A 21,267-nucleotide genomic window follows, 5' to 3' on the forward strand; every position below is an offset into this window, starting at 1 on the left:
TGCTTGAAAAGATACCACCTGGGGACAGCTTGGCCTGCTGGGATGGCCCCTAAGACCAGATCTATTGGAATCACTGCTTTGTCCCTCTCCACCCTCTGGCTTTGGGGGATTGCTTCTCCCATCCCAGGACCTGGAACCCAAAATAAGGCCCCAAGAGATGGACTCAAATCTAGTCATTGGGGGCCAGGTGCAGTGGCTCACACCTGTAATCCCAGCACTTTGGGATGCTGAGGTGGGCGGATCACGAGGTCAAGAGATCGAGACCATCCTGGCCAACATGGTGAAAACCCATCTCTACTAAAAATACAAAAATTAGCTGGGCATGGTGGCAGGTGCCTGTAGTCCCACTATTCGGGAGGCTGAGGCAGGAGAATCGCTTGAACCCGAGAGGCAGAGGTTACAGTAAGCCGAGGTTGCGCCACTGCACTCCAGCCTGGCGACAGAGCAAGAATCCGTCTAAAAAAAAAACTAGTCAGTGGGCAGGGATCCTAAGTATAGCATAAAGAAGTCCTCCAAGATCACTGGTAAGTCAGAGCTGGAACTGGGACTCAGAATCCAGCCTCCTTAGTTTGAATCTCTCCTGGCACCTTAGCTAAGTCTCAGGGTTTGTGTGAAAGGTACAAAATCTAAGGAGACGCTCTCTGAGGCCAGGGCACTGAAGCTTCCTCCTCTCTTCCTCCTCCTTTGCTGACCAAAGTACAGGACCACAGCCAGTGAGGATGCAGTTGTCCCAGCCTGGATCCCCAGTGCTTCAGTCCACCTCCTCTGTGGCTTCAGGGATTCTTTTTTTTGCGGGAAATGTAGCAGGAAGAGCCTCAGACAAAACCCCTCAGACGCTGAGTTAAAGAAGGAAGAGGTTTATTCAGCTGGGAGCATCGGCAAGACTCCTGTCTCAAGAGCCGAGCTCCCTGAGTGAGCAATTCCTGTCCCTTTTAAGGGCTCACAACTCTAAGGGGGTCCACGTGAGAGGGTCGTGATCGATTGAGCAAGCAGCGGGTACGTGACTGGGGGATGCATACACCGGTAATTAGAAGGGAACAGAACAGGACAGGGATCTTCACAGTGCTTTTTTGTACAAATAACCAATTAGGTCAGGGGTCAATCTTTAACTACCAGGCCCAGGGTGTGGCGCTGGGCTGTATGCTTGTGGATTTCATTTCTGCCTTTTAGTGTCTACTTCTTCTTTCTTCGGAGGCAGAAATCGGACATAAGACAATATGAATTGTGGTTTCCTCCCTTAGAAGAACACTGGGCAGGTCAGACTGGGCAAAGGCTGGTGTTCCTGAGCCCTGAGGAGACATCCAGAAATAGATGGGGGAGTGTCGCGTTTCTGAGCAGCTGTGTGGGGGAGGTTCAAGGGGTGGGGATTAACAATATCAAAAAGAAACTTGTCCTCCCCTCTCCTGGTGGCCATGGTGGAGACAGCAGCAGCTTCCCCACCCAGGACAAGGCCCAGGTAAGGAGCACACCACTCTCCTCCTGGGTGCTGGGCAGGAAAAGTGGTTTTGAGGTGAAGTTTGGGAGTTGAATGGTGGAATTTTAGGAGTCGTGAGAAAAAGTTTCCAGGAAACTTTGATGAAGTTTGGGATACCTAGGAAGGTTGGGGGCCATGGGAGGTTTGGGATTCCTGTGGGGAGATTTGGGGTCACATTCCCAGGAGGGTATGTTCAGCAAGGGCTTGGATGAGAAACTGATGACAGAATTGCCCCGAGTGGGATGAGAGGGAGGACAGAAGCGCAGCTCCCTTGGGCTAGAAAAGGAATTGCTCAGCATCCCCAGCTCCTTGGGCCCATGCCCACCCCATCCCTCCGGTTCCCACCACATCTCCCCTGACACTGGTCACCAAGGCCAGCCACCCACCTGCTCTGCAGTGGTCTACACTGTTAGCTGTGCTGAGAAAGTTCCTCAAACTCCCAGCAAACATGCTGGGGCCTCCCCAGTCCCTGGCCTTGGCATACATGGTCCCACCCTCAAGGAACTCACTGGCCAGGAGAGGAGCCAGGCACATATAAGGGCAGCACAGTGTGATAAGGACAGTGACAGAGGACAGCACAGGGTGATACAGGAGCCGAGAGGAGTCAGAGGGCTTCCTGGAGGAGGTGACCCTCGGGTTAAGCCTTGAAGAGTAGGTATCCAGGAGAAGGGTGTCCCAAGGAGAGGGGCGATGTGTGCAGAGCCACAGGGAGGGTAACCACGGAGCCGCACCTGCGACATTGTTCTGCACTACAGAAGCCAAGCAGGAGTGGCAGGTGCGAGCCTGCAGAGGTCGCAGAGGGCCAGGATAAGGACGCTGGCCTCTGTCCTTAGGGTATGGAGGGATGTTTTGTTTGTTTGTTTTTTGCTTTTTTTTTTTTTTCTAGATGTGTTCTTATCTCTTCCCTCATGATTTTCATCTCTGCATTTTAACTCTATATTTTGAGATATTTCTTCCAGTCAGTTTTGGCACAGAGGGCTTTTAAGCATGTAAGGAACATGACCAGAGTTGTGCTTTAGAAACATCGCCCTCCCTGGGCAGGCGGGTTAGTGGGGCTGACTGTGGAGGTGGGGAGATCAGCGAGGAGGAAGGGGCAAAACTGAGCCAGGGCAGGGGGTGTGGATGTTGAAGGGAAGGAGAATCTAGGATGGACCGCTATCTCACCCAGCGTTAGTTGGCAACTATATGAATGTTTGACGAATGATGGACTGAATGGACACCCAGGGGACCATGATGGATGACTGGGTGAATAATGGGGATGGTTTATCATGTGAGACTTGCCATGGCAAATTAACAGGAGCCACCCTGAGCTAGATTAAGCCTAAAGAGGATTTTATCACAAGGATACCAGCGTATCTCATGGAACCCAAGGGCCAGATGCAAAGAGCCTCTAGAAAGCCAAGGAGGAGTGCGGCTCCACCTGACCTCTGGCTTCATCCATCAAGCAGCTCGCCCTCTGCCTTTCAGCCTTCTCTTTCCCTTGCTCTGGGGATCGCATCTCTTCCCTGATTTCAATCACCTGTGACTCTCAGATGTCTCCTCGATTGTCCATTCTGCTACCTCTTGGACATCTGCTTCAGGGAGTTCACATTTCCCAAAGTGAACTCACCATTTCCCCTCCAAACCCGATCATTCATTCAATACATTTTTACTGAGCACCTACTTTGTACTGGGACTACAGTAATGAGCAAGATGAACTTTTCAAGTCTACTCTGGTATAACATTGTGCCCATAGTAACAATAAGGCCTTGTGCACTTAAACGTGTAAGAGGTTATATCTCACATTAAATGTTCTTGCTACATGAAAACCAAAACCAAAACAAAACGAAATAAAAATAAAAACAGGCCAGGCACAGTGGCTCATGCCTGTAATCCCAGCACTTTAGGAGGCCGAGGTGGGCGGCGGATCACCTGAGGTCAGGAATTCGAGACCAGCCTGACCAACATGGAGAAACCCCATTTCTACAAAAAATATAAAATTAGCCAGGCATGATGGCACATGCCTGTAATCGCAACTACTGGGGAGGCTGAGGCAGGAGAATCGCTTGAACCCGGGAGGCAGAGGTTGCAGTGAGTCGAGATTGCGCCATTGCACTCCAGCCTGGGCAACAAGAGCAAAACTCCGTCTCAAAAAAAAAAAAAAAACAAAACAAAAAACAAAAAAACAAGGCTGGGTGCGGTGGCTCACACCTATAATCCCAGCACTTTGAAAGGCCTGGGCAGGTGGATCACCTGAGGTCAGGAGTTCCAGACCAGCCTGGTCAACATGGCAAAACCCCTTCTCAACTAAATACAAAAATTAGCTGGGCGTGCTTGTGGGCACCTGTAGTACCAGCTACTCGGGAAGTTGAGGTGGGAGAATCACTTGAACCCGGGAGGCAGAGGTTGAAGTGAGCCGAGATCGCACCACTGCACTCCAGCCTGGGCGACAGAGTGAGACCCTGTCTCAAAATAAATAAATAATATATAAATAAAAATAAAATGAAAACAAAGGGATACACAGAAACTTGGAAGTGATGAACATGTTTATTCCCTTGATTGTGGGAATGGTAACATGAGTGTATATTTATTTCCAAACTCACCAAATTGTATATATTAATTATGTTCAGTTTTTTGTATACCAAGTATAGTTCAATGAGGCTGAAAAAAAAAAGTAAAGTTGCACAGGGCTGTGTTGGAGCAGAACACTCTGCAGTCATGTAAGAATGGTGGAAGAAGATGGGCAATAAAAGGTGTCAGGCCTCTGAGCCCAATCTAAGCCATCATATCCCCTGTGACCTGCACGTACACATCCAGATGGCCAGTTCCTGCCTTAACTGATGACATTCCACCACAAAAGAAGTGAAAATGGCCTGTTCCTGCCGTAACTGATGACATTGTCTTGTGAAATTCCTTCTCCTGGCTCAGAAGCTCCCCTACTGAGTACCTTATGACCCCCACTTTGCCCGCCAGAGAACAACTCCCCTTTGACTGTAATTTTCCCTTATCTACCCAAATCCTATAAAACGGCCCCACCCTTATCTCCCTTTGCTGACTCTCTTTTTGGACTCAGCCCGCCTGCACCCAGGTGATTAAAAGCTTTATTGCTCACACAGAGCCTGTTTGGTGGTCTCTTCACACGGACGTGCATGAAATTTGGTGCCTTGACTTGGATCAGGGAACCTCCCTTAGGAGATCAATCCCCTGTCCTCCTGCTCTTTGCTCTGTGAGAAAGATCCACCTATGACCTCAGGTCCTCAGATCCACCAGCCCAAGAAACATCTCACCAATTTCAAATCCGGTAAGCGGACTATTTTTACTCACTTCTCTAACCTCCCTCACTATCCCTCAACTTCTTTCCCCTTTCAATCTTGGTGCCACACTTCAATCTCTCCCTTCTCTTAATTTTAATTCCTTTCATCTTCTGGTAGAGACAAAGGAGACATGTTTTATCCGTGGACCCAAAACTCCGGCGCCCGTCACGGACTGGGAAGGCAGCCTTCCCTTGGTGTTTAATCATTGCAGGGACGCCTCTCTGATTGTTCACCCACGTTTCAGAGGTGTCAGATCACACAGGGATGCCTGCCTTGGTCCTTCACCCTTAGCGGCAAGTCCTGGTTTTCTGGAGGAGGGGCAAGTACCCCAACCCCTTTTCTCCCTGTCTCTACCCCTTCTCTGCTTTTCTGGTGGAGGGGCAAGAACCCCTCAACCCCTTCTCCTTCACCCTTAGCGGCAAGTCCCACTTTTCTAGGAGGAAAGAACCTCCAATCCCATATTTTCGCACCCTGACCTCTTACCTCTGCACCCCAATCCCTTATTTCCGTGCGCTGACCTCTTATCTCTGTGCCCCAATCCCTTATTTCCACGCCCTGACCTCTTATCTCTGTGCCCCATCCCTTATTTCCGTGCCCCAACCTCTTATCTCTGCACCCGAATCCCTTATTTCCATGCCCCAACCTCTTATCTCTGCGCCCCAACCCCTTATTTCCACACTCCGACTCCTTTCCCGCTTTTCTGGGGGGTAAGAACCCCCGAACCCCTTCCCTCCGTGTCTCTACTCTCTGTTTTCTCTAGGCTTGCCTCCTTCACTATGGGCAACCTTCCACCCTCCATTCCTCCATCTCCCTTAGCCTGTGCTCTCAAGAACTTAAAACCTCTTCAACTCACACCTGACCAAAAACCTAAATGCCTTATTTTCTTCTGCAATGCTGCTTGACCCCAGTACAAACTCGACAGTGGTTCCAAATAGCCAGAAAACGGCACTTTCAATTTTTCCATCCTGCAAGATCTAAATAATTCTTGTCATAAAATGGGCAAACGGTCTGAGATGCCTGACATCCAGGGATTCTTTTACACGTTAGTCCCTTCCTAGTCTCTGTGCCCAATGCAACTCGTCCCAAATCTTCCTTCTTTCCCTCCTGCCTGTCCCCTCAGTCCCAACCCCAAGCGTCGCTGAGTCTTTCTAATCTTCCTTTTCTACAGACCCATCTGACTTCTCCCCTCATCCCCAGGCTGCTCCTCACCAGGCCGAGCTAGGTCCCAATTCTTCCTCAGCCTCTGCTCCTCCACCCTATAATCCTTTTATCACCTCCCCTCCTCACACCTGGTCGGGTTTACGGTTTCATTCCATGACTAGCCCTCCCCCGCCTGCCCAGCAATTTCCTCTTAAAAAGGTGGCTGAAGCTAAAGGCATAGTCAAGGTTAATGCTCCTTTTTCTTTATCTGACCTCTCCCAAATCAGTGAGCGTTTAGGCTTTTTGATCAAATATGAAAAACCCAGCCCAGTTCATGGCTCGTTCGGCAGCAACCCTGAGACGCTTTACAGCCCTAGGCCCTAAAAGGTCAAAAGGCCATCTTATTCTCTTTTTTTTTTTTTGAGACGGAGTCTCGCTCTGTCGCCCAGGCTGGAGTGCAGTGGCGCAATCTCGGCTCACTGCAAGCTCCGCCTCCCGGGTTCACGCCATTCTCCTGCCTCAGCCTCTCTGAGTAGCTGGGACTACAGGCACCCGCCACCACGCCCAGCTAATTTTTTGTATTTTTTAGTAGAGACGGGGTGTCACCGTGGTCTCGATCTCCTGACCTTGTGATCCGCCCGCCTCGGCCTCCCAAAGTGCTGGGATTACAAGCGTGAGCCACCGCGCCCGGCTGTCTTATTCTCAATATACATTTTATTACCCAATCTGCTCCTGACATTAAATAAAGCTCCAAAAATTAAATTCCGGCCCTTAAACCCCACAACAGGACTTAATTAACCTCGCCTTCAAGGTGTACAATAATATAATACAGGCAGCCAAGTAGCAATGTATTTCTGAGTTGCAATTACTTGCCTCCACTGTGAGACAAACACCAGCCACATCTCCAGCACACAGGAACTCCCAAACGCCTGAACCGCAGCTGCCAGGGGTTCCTCCAGAACCTCCTCCCCCAGGAGCTTGCTACAAGTGCCGGAAATCTGGCCACTGGGCCAAGGAATGCCCACAGCCCAGGATTCCTCCTAAGCCGTATCCCATCAGTGCGAGACCCCACTGAAAATCGGACTGTTCAGCTCACCTGGCAGCCACTCCCAGAGCCCCTGGAACTCTGGCCGAAGGCTCTCTGACTGACTCCTTCCTAGATCTTCTCGGCCTAGCGGCTGAAGACTGACACTGCCCGATTGCCTCGGAAGCCCCCTAGACCATCAGGGATGCCGAGCTTTGAGTAACTCTCACAGTGGAAAGTAAGTCTGACCCCTTCTTAATCAATATGGAGGCTACCCACCCCACATTACCTTCTTTTCAAAGGCCTGTTTCCCTTGCTTCCATAACTGTTGTGGGTATTGATGGCCAGGCTTCTAAACCTCCTAAAATTCCCCAACTCTAGTGGCAACTTAGACAATACTCTTTTAAGCACTCCTTTTTAGTTATCCCCACCTGCCCAGTTCCCTTATTAGGCAGAGACACTTTAAATCCCTGACTATTCCTGGGCTACAGCCACATCTCATTGCCACCTTTTCCCCCAGTTCAAAGCCTCCTTCACGTCCTCCCCTTGTATCTCCCCACCTTAACCCACAAGTATAAGACACCTCTACTCCCTCCTTAGCAACCCATCATGCACCCCTTACCATCCCATTAAAACCTAACCACTCTTACCCCGCTCAATGCCAATATCCCATCCCACAGCACTCTTTGAAAGGATTAAAGCCTGTTATCACTTGCCTGTTACAGCATGGCCTTTTAAAGCCTATAAACTCTCCTTACCATTCCCCCATTTTACCTGTCCTAAAACCAGACAAGGCTTACAGGTTAGTTCAGAATCTGCGCCTTATGAACCAAATTGTTTTGCCTGTCCACCCCGTGGTGCCAAACCCATATACTCTCCTATCTTCAATACCTCCCTCTACAACCCATTATTCTGTTCTGGATCTCAAACATGCTTTCTTTACTATTCCTTTGCACCCTTCCTCCCAGCCTCTCTTCGCTTTCGCTTAGACTGACCCTGACACCCATTAGGCTCAGCAAATTACCTGGGCTATACTGCCAGAAGGCTTCACAGACAGCTCCCATTACTTCAGTCAAGCCCAAATTTCATCCTCATCTGTTACCTGTCTCAGCATAATTCTCGTAAAAACACACGTGCTCTCCCTGCTGATCATGTCTGATTAATCTCCTAAACCTCAATCCCTTACAAAACAACTCCTTTCCTTCCTAGGCATGGTTAGTGCGGTCAGAATTCTTACACGAGAGCCAGGACCGCACCCTGTAGCCTTTCTGTCCAAACAACTTGACCTTACTGTTTTAGCCTAGCCCTCATGTCTGCATGCAGCAGCTGCCGCTGCTTTAATAATTTTAGAGGCCCTAAAATAAAAAACTATGCTCAGCTCACTCTCTACATTTCTCATAACTTCCAAAATCTATTTTCTTCCTCATACCTGACGCATATAATTTCTGCTTCCCGGCTCCTTCAGCTGTACTCACTCTTTGTTAAGTCCCACAATTACCATTGTTCCTGGCCCGGACTTCAGTCCAGCCTCCCACATTATTCCTGATACCACACCTGCCCCCCATGACTGTATCTCTCTGATCCACCTGACATTCACCCCATTTCCCCACATTTCCTTCTTTCCTGTTCCTCACCCTGACCACGCTTGATTTATTGATGGCAGTTCCACCAGGCCTAATCGCCACACACCAGCAAAGGCAGGCTATGCTATAGTACAAGCCACTAGCCTGCCTCTTAGAACCTCTCATTTCCTTTCCATCGTGGAAATCTATCCTCAAGAAAATAACTTTTCAGTGTTCCATCTGCTATTCTACTACTCCTCAGGGATTATTCAGGTCCGCTCCCTTCCCTACACATCAAGCTCGAGGATTTGCCCCCACCCAGGACTGGCAAATTAGCTTTACTCAACATGCCCTGAGTCAGATAATTAAAATACCTCTTAGTCTAGGTAGACACTTTCACTAGATAGGTACAGGCCTTTCCTACAGGGTCTGAGAAGGCCACCGCAGTCATTTCTTCCCTTCTGTCAGATGTAACTCCTCAGTTTAGCCTTCCCACCTCTATACAGTCTGATAACAGACCAGCCTTTATTAGTCAAATCAGCCAAGCAGTTTTTCAGGCTCTTAGTATTCAGTGAAACCTTTATATCCCTTACAGTCCTCCGTCTTCAGGAAAAGTAGAACGGACTAAAGGTCTTTTAAAAACACACCTCACCAAGCTCAGCCACCAACTTAAAAAGGACTGGACAATACTTTCACCACTTTCGCTTCTCAGAAGTCAGACCTGTCCTCAGAATGCTACAAGATACAGCCCATTTGAGCTCCTGTATAGATGCTTCTTTTTATTAGGCCCCAGTCTCATTCCAGACACCAGACCAACTTAGACTGTGCCCCAAAAAAACTTGTCATCCCTACTGTCTTCTGTCTAGTCATACTCCTATTCACCATTCTCAACTACTCATACATGCCCTGCTCTTGTTTACACTGCCGGTTTACACTGTTTCTCCAAGCCATCACAGCTGATATCTCCTGATGCCATCCCCAAACTGCCTCTCTAAACTCTTGAAGTAAATAAATAATCTTTGCTGGCAGGACTATGCTGAATCGCCTTAGGCACTCTTTAATCAGATGTCCTGGGTCCTCCCAATTCTTAGAACTTTTATACCTGTTTTTCTCCTTCTCTTACTCCATTTAGTTTTTCAATTCGTACAAAACCGTATCCAGGCCATCACCAATAATTCTACAAGACAAATGTTTCTTCTAACAACCCCACAATATCACCCCTTACCACTAAATCTTCCTTCAGCTTAATCTCTCCCACTCTAGGTTCCCAGGCCGCCCCTAATCCTGCTCGAAGCAGCCCTGAGAACCATCGCCCATTATCTCTCCATACCACCCCCAAAAAATTTTCACCATCCCAACACTTTACCACTATTTCATTTTATTTTTCTTATTAATATAAGAAGACAGGAATGTCAGGCCTCTGACCCCAAGCTAAGCCATCATATCCCCTGTGACCTGCACATAACACATCCGGATGGCCGGTTCCTGCCTTAACTGATGACATTCCACCACAAAAGAAGTGAAAATGGTCTGTTCCTGCCTTAACTGATGACATTGTCTTGTGAAATTCCTTCTCCTGGCTTATCCTGGCTCAAAAGCTCCCCTACTGAGCACCTTGTGACCCCCACTCCTGCCCACCAGAGAACAAACCCCCTTTGACTGTAATTTTCCTTTATCTACCCAAATCCTATAAAACGGCCCCACACTTATCTCCCTTTGCTGACTGTCTTTTCGGACTCGGCCCGCCTGCACCCAGGTGATTAAAAGCTTTATTGCTCACACAAAGCCTGTTTGGTGGTCTCTTCACATGGACATGCATGAAAAGAGGAGCTTCATTTTTTTTTAAGTGTACTCCACTTCTCCTCTGTGTTTCTAGTTTAAAGAATGGAAACCTGGGTGTCATCCTTGATTTTTCCCTCTCTCACATCCCCTATAGCCCATTAGACATCAAGTCTTGTAAATTCCACCTCCTAACTCTGTCTATCCTCACTGCCATTCTCTTAGGTCCACTAATTCCGTGTCCTCAGTCTGCCTTCAAGCCTCTCTCCCCTTAAGCCTCTGATCTATCTTGTTTACTGTAGAGCAGATGCAGACAGAAACAGAGCTGTGGAGACGCAATGAGAGATACAGCTGGCCCAGTGGGCTTTTGCTGCATAACCATTTTGCGGTGTGCCACAAAATCTCAGTGGCAAACAAACATTTACTCTCAGGCTCATGGCCTTTGGGTTGACGGCAAGTGGCTTATCTAAACTGGACTTGGTTGGGCAGCTCTGCTCCGGCCGCCGGTCTGGCTCAGCTGGGGTCTTCCTTACTCTGGGCTGGGCTGAGGTCTGTTCCTCACGTGTTCATTCTGGGGGTCCAGACTAAAGAAGAATCTTCCAAAGAAAAGACTCTCAGTTTCCTTCCCCCAAAAGCAGACCCTCAGACAAGTACATGAGCGCAGTGAGCTTCTTTGTAGAGTGATCCCAAGAAATACAAGTCGGGGAGTGGCAAAGTCAGACAGAGAAGAGAAAAGCAGCCAATTAAAAGCCTGTTACCACTGTACTCGACTAGTCCCACTGGGGACCCTCTATGGGACAGGAAGTCTGACTTCCAGCCCTCATTGGTTGAAGACTGTCCTTGGGAACATTAAATCCCCTACACTTTTGGCCTGCCCTGTGCTCGCAAAAAACAGGCTCCCAGGGTGATGGAGAATGCTTCAGACACAGAAAAATGTGAGCCCTAGAAGTGGGAGGCTGACAGCCTGCATGAGAACTATCCACTGCACCTGCGTGTGGACTCGAAGATGGTCTCTGGGAATATGGGCTGAGGAATCCACAGTGTCAGGTATACTCTCTTTTACCCTGCATCCGTAGATCAACTCGCAGGAAGGCCTCTGATTGGCCTTCTTGGGTCATGTGCCCATCCATGAGCCAGTCACAATGGTCAAGGCCTTAGGGCACCGGTCCTGGGGTATGTGTTCCTCTCATGGGGTGCATAGAATGAGAAAAGCCCCACCTGAGCCCATGACTGGATTCTACACAGGAAAGTGAGGAACTAGTAACAGCAGCTCTAGCCTCCTTGGTGGACTTCAAGAGACCACAGACAAGAGCTCAAATCTTTTTTTTTTTTTTTTTTTTTGAGACGGAGTTTCACTCTTGTCGCCCAGGCTATAGAGCAATGGTGCAATCTTGGGTCACTGCAACCTCCGCCTCCCAGGTTCAAGAGATTCTCCTGCCTCAGCTTCCCGAGTATTTGGGATTACAAGTGCACAACACCACGCCCAGCTAATTTTTTGTATTTTTAGTAGAGATGGGGTTTCACCATGTTGGCCAGTCTGGTTTCAAACTCCTGACCTCAGGTGATCTACCCGCCTTGGCCTCCCAGAGTGCTGGGATTACAAATGTGAGCCACCGCACCCAGCCCACGGAAGTGAGTTTTCATAGCTCACTGCAGCCTCAACCTCCTGGTCTCAAGCAATCCTCCTACCTTCAGCCTGCTGAGTTGTTGGGACTACAGATATGCACCACCACACCTGTAGCCTGGCTTATTTATTTATTTATTTTTATTGTTTTTAATTTTTGAGATGGAGTGTCGCTCTGTCGCCTAGGCTCGAGTGCAATGGTACAATCTTGGCTCACTGCAACCTCCGCCTCCTGGGTTCAAGCTATTCTCCTGCCTCAGCCTCCCGAGTAGCTGGGATTACAGGCACCTGCCGTCATGCCCAGCTAATTTTTGTATTTTTGTGGAGATGGGGTTTCACCACGTTGGCCAGGCTGGTCTTGAACTCCTGACTTCAGATGATCCGCCCACCTCAGCCTCCCAGAGTTGTCTGGACGTATTTTTTTATTTTTAGTAGCGATGGTGTCTCACTATGTTGCCCAGGCTGGTTTCAAACTCCTGGGCTCAAGTAATCCTCCTGCCTCAGTCTCCCAAAGTGCTGGCATTACAGGCTGGAGCCACCATGACTGGCTGTTGTTCATAATTTTATCCTTAGTGCCTGACATGCTACAGATGCTAAACAACAACAACAAAAAAATTGTTGAATAAATGAGTAAGCAGCTTTTGAGGGGGAGAACATAATGAGCTCCATTTTGAACACGTGGAATTTGGTAAAAACTACTGCTAACCCCATTGTCCAGAGAAGCTCATACTTCACATTTAAATTGTGTATTGGCAATTACAGGATCTTAGATTTGAAGATTAATAAAATTATAGACATGGCCGGGGGCGATGGCTCACGCTTGTAATCCCAGCACTTTGGGAGGCCGAGGCGGGCGGATCACGAGGTCAGGAGATCGAGACCACCGTGAAGCCCCGTCTCTACTAAAAGTACAAAAAAATTAGCCGGGCTTGGTGGCGGGCGCCTGTAGTCCCAGCTACTCGGAGAGGCTGAGGCAGGAGAATGGCGTGAACCCGGGAGGCGGAGCTTGCAGTGACCCGAGATTGTGCCACTGCACTCTAGCCTGGGCGACAGAGCGAGACTCCGTCTCAAAAAAAAAAAAAAAAATTATAGACACATAGAATCCCAGTGTCTTAGAGTCACTGAATTATCCAAACTTAGGTCTCCCCAGAGCCAGAGGAGATGATAAAGCAGCGACACTTAACCTAAATGAGATTGGGGGCAGAGGCATAACCACCCTGATATTTATGTAACATTTGTGTGAAGGCGCATATATTCATTTTCTGAAGGGAGGTTTCAGCTTTTATCAGATTCCAAAAGATAAAAACCCACTGACTACATTACCATTTGTGTAGAGAAAGAAAACAGAGGCTGGGAGCTGTGGCTCACGCCTGTAATCCCAGCACTTTGAGAGGCCAAGGTGGGTAGATTGCTTGAGCCCAGGAATTCGAGATCAGCCTAGGCAACATGGCAAAACCCCACCCCTACAAAAAATATAAAAATAAGCCAGGCATCGTGATGTGCGCCTGTAGGCCCAGCTACTCGGGAGGCTGAGGCAGGAGGATTGATTGAGCTCAGGAGGTCAAGGCTGCAGTGAGCTATGATTGTGTCACTGCACTCCAGCCTGGGCAACAGAGCAAGACCCTGCCTCAAACAAACAAACAAAGTAGATACCATTTTGCCTACCAGTTAAATGGAAATTAAAAAGAGATCAACCATATTCCACACTGGCAAAGATGTGGAATAAAGGGCACTCTCATCCATTGTTGGTGGGGTGGCAGTTTCTATCAAAATAAAAAATATTCATATTCTTTAAATCTCATTTTACTTCTCAAAATCTTTCCTTTGAAAACATGCACACACATAAACAAGGATTTATATACCTAAATATTCACTGTAGTATTATGTATAATATTTTAAAATTAGGAAAGAAACCTAAGTGTTCATAAGTATGAAGTGGTTAATTATGGTTTATACCATGAGATAAACCAAGCTGCCATTATGTGGGCAGGGAGATATTTATGTACTGACATGGAAGGAAGTTCATATTTTTTTTCTGAGGAAAAAAGGTAATAAAAATGTGTATGTGTAAGCATGTTTCCTTTTAGTTCTTAAAAAAATGACAATAAGGCCGGCATGGTGGCTCACACCTTAATCCCAACACTTTGGGAGGCCGAGGCCGGCGGATCACCTGAGGTCAGGAGTTTGAGACCATCCTGGCCAGCATGGTGAAACCCCGTCTCTACTAAAAATACAAAAATTAGCTGGGTGTGGAGGCAGGCACCTCTAGTCCCAGCTACTCTGGAGGCTGAGGCAAAAGAATCACTTGAACTCGGGAGGTAGAGGATGCAGTACGCCGAGATCACACCACTGCACTCCAGCCTGGGCAAAATAGTGAGACTTGGTCTCAGAAAAACAAAAAAAGGAAAAAGAAAAAAAGAAAAAAAAGGAAACTGCCTGTTCCCATCCAGACCCAATGCCTGGACACCCTCTTCTTGGAGCCACTTCAGGCACTCTGCCTGTCCCACAACAGGGAGGGTGTGGAAGGCTTGTGGTTCCTGCTGCTTCTCTTAGGGAAACTGGTATCCTCTGTCCTCTCCTGCTCTTCTGATCCCCTCTTCCCCCAGCACCCGGGGTTTATATCTGTCCCTCCCTGGAAGCACCGAAGGCTCATTCCACAAGAGGACTGCAGGGAGTGGGGGCAACTTAGAGCCCTGCTCTAAGTCTGTCCCTGGAGACCCTGCTAAGGCCCCACCAGCTGAACACTCCTGGATCTGCCCCTGTCCCAAAACCCACAACCCCTGTGAGGTGAATCCCAGGTCTCTCACTGTGGCTGTCAAGTCTTTTCATGACTGGCCCATCTTCCCAACATTCCTACCTTGCAAGCTCTGCCAGCCTAGATGACATGTCTTTCTCTCTGTACATCCTCACTTCCCACCTCCAATACCTTTGCTTTTTCCATTCCTGCTGCACAAAAGTCCTTTCCCACCCCAAACGCCATTCTCTCCCAGTCTCCACTTGCTGACATCTTAGTCTCCTGTTCATCCTGCAAGACCCTGTTCACGTCACTCCTCCAGGAAGTCACTCATGTTCCTTCCAGCAAGAAGGGTCCTCTCTCTTCTGAGCCTCCATGTCTGTCTTATGACTCTCAGTGCCAAGCACTAGGAATGGCACAGACTAAGTGTTGATTCATGTTTATTAAACTATACAGGTTAACACTGCAATTTTCCAGATGAGGAAACTGAGACCCAAAGAGAGACAGCAACTGGCCCAGGGTCACCAGCATGCAGATGCCTGCTATGATGTCTCTGCTTCTTGTGTCTGTGGGCCTCATGGAAGCACTTCAGGTATGGGCATCCCCCACTGTTCCCACCCCAGCAGGGAACTGAGCCATCGACTTCTTCTGAACCCTGGAGGGAGAAAGAGAGAGAGGAAAGAATGCCTGACACTTCCCCTGGGGATCACTCAGCCCAAGGGCACAGCCCCAGATGCTAATCTTGGGGAAATTACAGCTAGAGGTTCCCAATCCCCTTCCCCACCAGGTGTGTTTGGGGCCCTTCCTGCCTTTCTCAGTGGAAGGGAGAGCTGGATGGCAGGGGACTCATTCTCCCAGGGGCCTATCCTCTCAGTCCCTGCTACTCCTGCCCCCTCAGGCCCAGAGCCACCCCATCACACGACGAGACCTCTTCTCTCAAGAGATGCCACTGGACATGGCCCTTGCCTCCTTTGATGACCAGTACGCTGGCTGTGCTGCTGCCATGACAGCTGCTCTCCCGGATCTCAACCACACGGAGTTCCAGGCCAACAAGGTGTATGCAGACGGCTGGACACTGGCAAGCAGCCGATGGCAGGAGCGCCAGGCCAGGGGGCCGGAGTGGAGTCTCAGCCCCACCCGTCCATCCCCGCCACCCCTGGGCTTCCGCGATGAGCATGGGGTGGCCCTCCTGGCCTACACAGCCAACAACCCCCTGCACAAGGTGTTCAACACAGCCGTGCGTGAGGCAGGCCGCTCCCGGGCCCACTACCTCCACCACTTCTCCTTCAAGACACTCCATTTCCTGCTGACTGAGGCCCTGCAGCTCCTGGGCAGGGGCCAGCGTCCACCTCGGTGCCACCAGGTGTTCCGAGGTGTGAACGGCCTGCGCTTCCGGCCAGCAGGGCCCGGGGCCACCGTGAGGCTGGGGGGCTTTGCTTCTGCCTCCCTGAAGAATGTTGCAGCCCAGCAGTTTGGTGAGGACACCTTCTTTGGCATCTGGACCTGCCTTGGGGCCCCTATCAAGGACTACTCCTTCTTCCCTGGAGAGGAAGAGGTGCTAATTCCCCCCTTCGAGACCTTCCAAGTGATCAATGCCAGCAGACCGGCCCAGGGCCCCGCCCGCATCTACCTCCGGGCCCTGGGCAAGCGCAGCACCTACAACTGCGAGTACATCAAAGGTAGGAGGGCAAGCGCCGGTCAGCACCTGTGCAGAAGGTGGGCCTTCCACATCCACCACGGACTTTGGCAAACCCAAGCCCCTATCTCCTGTGTCCCAGGGATTCATAAATACAACCAGTCATATCCACCAGCTCCCAACCCCTTCCATCTAAGGGGAGACATAACCTTCTGAGGGGTGCACTTACTGCCCCTGAAGGGATCTAAGCCATAGTTGGCCACTTGCCTGCTGGGAGGCTGAAGAGGTTTCCTGGCCAAGGCAGGGGTCTCTGGCCATTTGAGTGGGCAAGCAGACCTGGTTGGGCTTTTCTCCTGGTCAGAGGCTGAAAGGGAATTATTTTCCAGCCAGATTATTGACACCTAGATAGCTGTTGCCAGAAATGAGTAGGAGTCCCAACCTCAGTTTCTGAGAAGAGTGCGTTTATGAGATGGAAGAGGAATTATGTGCTGAAGGGTGTGCTGAGTGGGGTGGTGGGGGCAAGGAGACAGCAGTTGGGTACTGTGCCCCTAAGGTCCAGCTCAGGCTGTGGTCAGGAAGTGGTGGATGCTCCTCCTGTTCATGTCCCCAGCACAGGCCAGAAGAAGAACCCTGAGGATGGGCCCAGGTTCTTAATTTCTGAAGGGCTATGGGCTTCACTTCCTATCTTGGACAGCATTAGGAGCATGCATGAGTTGACAGAAGGTGAAGAGGGCATGCAAAAAACACAAACCAGGCTGGGGCGAGGCATGGAAGAGAGGTGAGTGTGGCAGGGAGGCAAAGTTACAGGCCCAGGGAGCAGGAGTGCCCCAGAGTAGACCCTGGCTTTGATGGCCCACTCCCTTCTGGCCCTGCTGCTCATGGGTTGAGGCAAACCTAGTCAAGGGAGGTTCTACCATGAAAGAGCAGAATTAGGGGGAAATGCACCAACTTCTCCTAGAACAAGTCAGGGATGGACCACCAGGGCTCTGAGGTCCCTTTCCATCCTGACAGCTCCTGAGCCTTTCATTCTTTACTGTTTCTTTTCTATAGACAAGAAGTGCAAGTCTGGGCCTTGCCATCTGGATAATTCAGGTAAGGGCTGCAGGCACCTGTGGGACTCAGTTCAGGAATAAGCAGGCTGCCCTGGAGTTGGCCCCATCACCTCAATCTTTTTTTTTTTTTTTTTTTTTTTTTTTTGTTTTTGAGATGGAGTTTCACTCTTGTTGCCCAGGCTGGAGTGCAATGGCACGATCTCGGCTCACTGCAACCTCCACTTCCCAGGTTCAAGCCATTCTCCTGCCTCATCCTCTTGATTACAGCTGGGATTACAGGCGCATGCCACCAAGCCCGGCTAATTTTTTTGTATTTTTAGTAGAGATGGGGTTTCACCATGTTGGCCAGGCTGGTCTTGAACTCCTGACCTCAGGTGATCCATCCACCTCGGCCTCCCAAAGTGCTGGGATTACAGGCGTCAGCCACTGTGCTCGGCCCATCTGAATCTTTTATAAGGAAACAACCTCATTAATAATAATAATAAAAAAAAAAAGTGCACTCTCTGAAGTGGCACCTTGGGGGTTGCCAGCCTTAGCCAGCAGTTGAGTGTGTGAGAGAGCAGATGGTTGGGGGAGCAGGGACACCTGCTCTCCAGCCTGGATCTGCCTGTCCCTTGCAGGAAAAGGCCACTGATCAGGCCCCTGAGAGATTCAGGCTGCACTGAGGTGAGGGATGGAAGGGCTGCTCCCCACAAAATGCTCCTTTGGTCCTTCTCTGCCTCCCAGTGCAGAACGCACTATTTCTGTTACTGCCCTCAGGGCTCCCTCAAACCCACCTTTGAAGGCCATGAGGCCAAGCTTTGGGTGCTGGAGGCCTGGGCTCTAGTCCAGGCTCTGCTCTAACTTTCTCTATGACCAACCCATTCTTTCTCTGTGCCTCAGTTTCTCTGTGTGTATAATAAGCAAATTGGACCAGATGATCCCCAGCTATGACTCTTCTCTTCCCTCGGACACTTGGTGTGCCAAGGCCTACCCAGGCCACCATGTTTCTAGGTGGGAATGGGCCATTTCCAGGGAAGAAACAGCAGCTCCTCCCCAAGCCTTCAGAACTCCTTTGTCCTTCAGAACTCTGTGAGGGGGCAGGAAGGACCCCCCAGCTTCCTCTGATCCACTCCAGGCACATCATGCCATTCATCCTCACCACACCCCAATGGTACTGTCATCACCTCTGTTCTGCAGATGAAAGTACCAAAGCACAAGGCCCGGCACAGTGGCTCAAGCCTGTAATCCCAGCGCTTTGGGAAGCCAAGGTGGGAGGATCACAAGGTCAGGAGATCGAGACCATCCTGGCTAACACGGTGAAACCCCATCTCTACTAAAAATACAAAAAAATTAGCCGGGCGCAGTGGCAGGCGCCTGTAGTCCCAGCTATTCAGGAGGCTGAGGCAGAAGAATGGCGTGAACCTGGGAGGTGGAGCTTTCAGTGAGCCGAGATCGCGCCACTGCACTCCAGCCTGGGGGGCGACAGAGCGAGACTCCCTCTAAAAAAAAAAAAAAAAAAAGAAAGTACCAAAGCACAAAGGGGCAAAGAGAGGTCGGGCGTGGTGGCTCACGCCTGTAATCCCAGCACTTTGGGAGGCCACGATGGGCGGATCACCTGAGGTCAGGAGTTTGAGACCAGCCTAACATGGAGAAATCCCGTCTCTACTAAAAATACAAAATTAGCCGGGTGTGGTGGCGCATGCCTGTAGTCCCAGCTACTCGGGAGGCTGAGGCAGGAGAATCTCTTGAACCTGGGAGGCGGAGGTTGCTGTGAGCCATGATTGTGCCACTGCACTCCAGCCTGGGCAACAAGAGCGAAACTCTGTCTCAAAACAAAACAAAACAAAAACAAAAAAAAATCAAAGGTGTAAAGAGGAGAAGCAACTGGCTCTGTGCCACCCAGCTACTAAGAAGTGGAGTCCAGAGAGCCTGGCTCTAGAGCCAAACTCTGAACCACCACACCAGGATAGTTCCCACCCCTCCCCAGACATCATCTCATCTCATCATCATCTCATCTCATCTCATCTCATCATCTCATCTCATCTCATCTCAATCATCTCATCTCATCTCATCATCTCATCTCATCTCATCTCATCTCATCTCATCTCAATCTCATCATCTCATCATCTCATCATCTCATCTCATCTTTACTGCACAGTAATCTATGGGAGGGAGGCAGAACAGGAGGCATTACCCCCCTTATATGGTCAAGTGAGACCCAGAGACAAATTATTTGCTCAAGGTGACAGTGAGTTTATGGCAGAGCCAGAACAAGAAGCCAGGTTCCCAGCCTCCAACCCAGGCATCTTTGAGTCTGATTATGTAATTCTAGGCACTGGAAAAGTTTAGGATTTCTCCTTCTAGTCCACCCCGCACCTCTCCTACCAGGGTTTGGGTAGAGGAGCCAAGTTCAACCACAGCAGATCCTACTCTGATCTTAAATCCATGTTTCACCCACTCTGCAGCACCTTATTTGTGGCAATAGAAGGCAGTTAAGTTAGACCCAATGACCTCTAGAAGAGAAATTGGGACTCTAATTGGTCTCATCTCTGTCTACCTTCCTAAATTCTTTATTAAAAAAATTTTTTTTGAGACATGGTCTCACTCTGTCACCTTGGTTGGAGTGCAGTGGCACCACCACAGCTCACTGTGGCCTCAAACTCTTGGGCTCAAGTGATCCTCCCACCTCAGCCTCCCAAGTAGCTTGGACTACAGATATATGCCACCACGCCTGGCTACTTTTTGTATTTTTTGTAGAGAAGGGTCCTCCCTATGTTGCCCAGGTTGCCTAAACTTTTTTAAGCCAGTCAAATTTAGCAGTGGGGGGATTGTACATCAACTTTAGTGACACTGGTGTTAATAAGTTCTGATAACCCATTACCATTGGACCAGCTCCTCCCTAAACTTGATCTTCATCTCTGTTGCCTGTGGCAATTTTGTGTATCAGTCTGTCCAGCTCACTCTGCCAATCTCTCCACCTTGTATCTGCGTGTCCCCACTTTGCTCCTGTGCTCCTAAATACCTCTCTTTTTTTCTCTCTCTCCCCCAACCTCTCTGCCTGTTTTCCCTGCAGCCATGGGTCAGGGCCCCCTCTCTGCAGTCTGGTCTTTGCTGCTGCTGCTCTGGTTCCTTGTGGTGAGGGCCTTTCCAGACAGTCCAGGCCTCCTTTGATGCATGAGACATGGGACAGCCTCGCCTGCTGCCTCTGCCCATCCTGAGGATGTTGGCCATGTGTGCTTTCAGTGTAACCAAGATTCCTGGCAACTCCATCTGCAGGGAACTCTGGGACCTTCTCTGGTAGCTGCCAGACCTGCTGGTGGAGAAACAGGAGACAATTTGGGGACTGAACCTTACCCAGGGCTCTAGGAATGAGACTCTGAATAAACAGTTGGGCCGGTGGTGTTGGGGGGTACTTCAAGACAGGCAGCAACTCACTTGGAGATAGAAGGGGTTCAGCTGATTTGGGGGGTGACTGGAGAGGAAAGCGCTTGGCCGTGATACCTGCTGGTGTTACTCAGATGCCTCACGTGTCCATCTGGAAAGCTTCTGTTCACTCCTCCAGGAAGCCTTCTGTGACCTCTCCCACCTGGCTGGGGTAGTGACCCTGCCTCTATGCTCCCACAGAGCCCTGGATGCTTCCCTATACCACATGTCCATGTCTGTCTGCCACATCAGACTGTGAGCTTCCTGAGGGAAGGAACTGGGTTGGAGGCACAGAGGTGGTGCCAGGAAATGTGTGAAACTCAGAAAGGAACAAATACCTGTGAATGGCTGGTCCCTGCACTGCCCCTGCCTTGGACACTGTCAAGCTCTCAATGTCCGTGAGTGGGAATGGGGTGGACGGTGCCTAACTCCAGCACACAGAGAGAAGGAGAGATGGAAGAGAGAGCCCCAGTCCTCCATTGGCACCTCAGTCAAATCCCATTCTCTTGTCAGCACAGATGTAACTTCTGCTCTAATCCATGAG

The 21,267-nt window shown here is 49.8% G+C and overlaps 1 protein-coding gene across 1 annotated transcript; it reads left to right on the forward strand.

Annotated features, from left to right (window-relative positions):
* The first annotated feature begins 1,405 nt into the window (after window positions 1-1,405).
* On the forward strand, window positions 1,406-20,697 carry ART1 (ADP-ribosyltransferase 1). The gene is made up of 5 exons (XM_030829640.1): window positions 1,406-1,456; window positions 15,108-15,222; window positions 15,529-16,309; window positions 17,317-17,358; window positions 20,374-20,697. Exons 2-5 carry the CDS (start codon window positions 15,160-15,162, stop codon window positions 20,469-20,471), a joined length of 984 nt encoding a protein of 327 aa, XP_030685500.1. The 5' UTR covers window positions 1,406-1,456; window positions 15,108-15,159; the 3' UTR covers window positions 20,472-20,697.
* The last annotated feature ends 570 nt before the right edge of the window (window positions 20,698-21,267 follow it).

The sequence above is a fragment of the Nomascus leucogenys genome, chromosome 15 (genome assembly GCF_006542625.1).
Source record: "Nomascus leucogenys isolate Asia chromosome 15, Asia_NLE_v1, whole genome shotgun sequence".
Lineage (NCBI taxonomy): Eukaryota > Metazoa > Chordata > Mammalia > Primates > Hylobatidae > Nomascus > Nomascus leucogenys.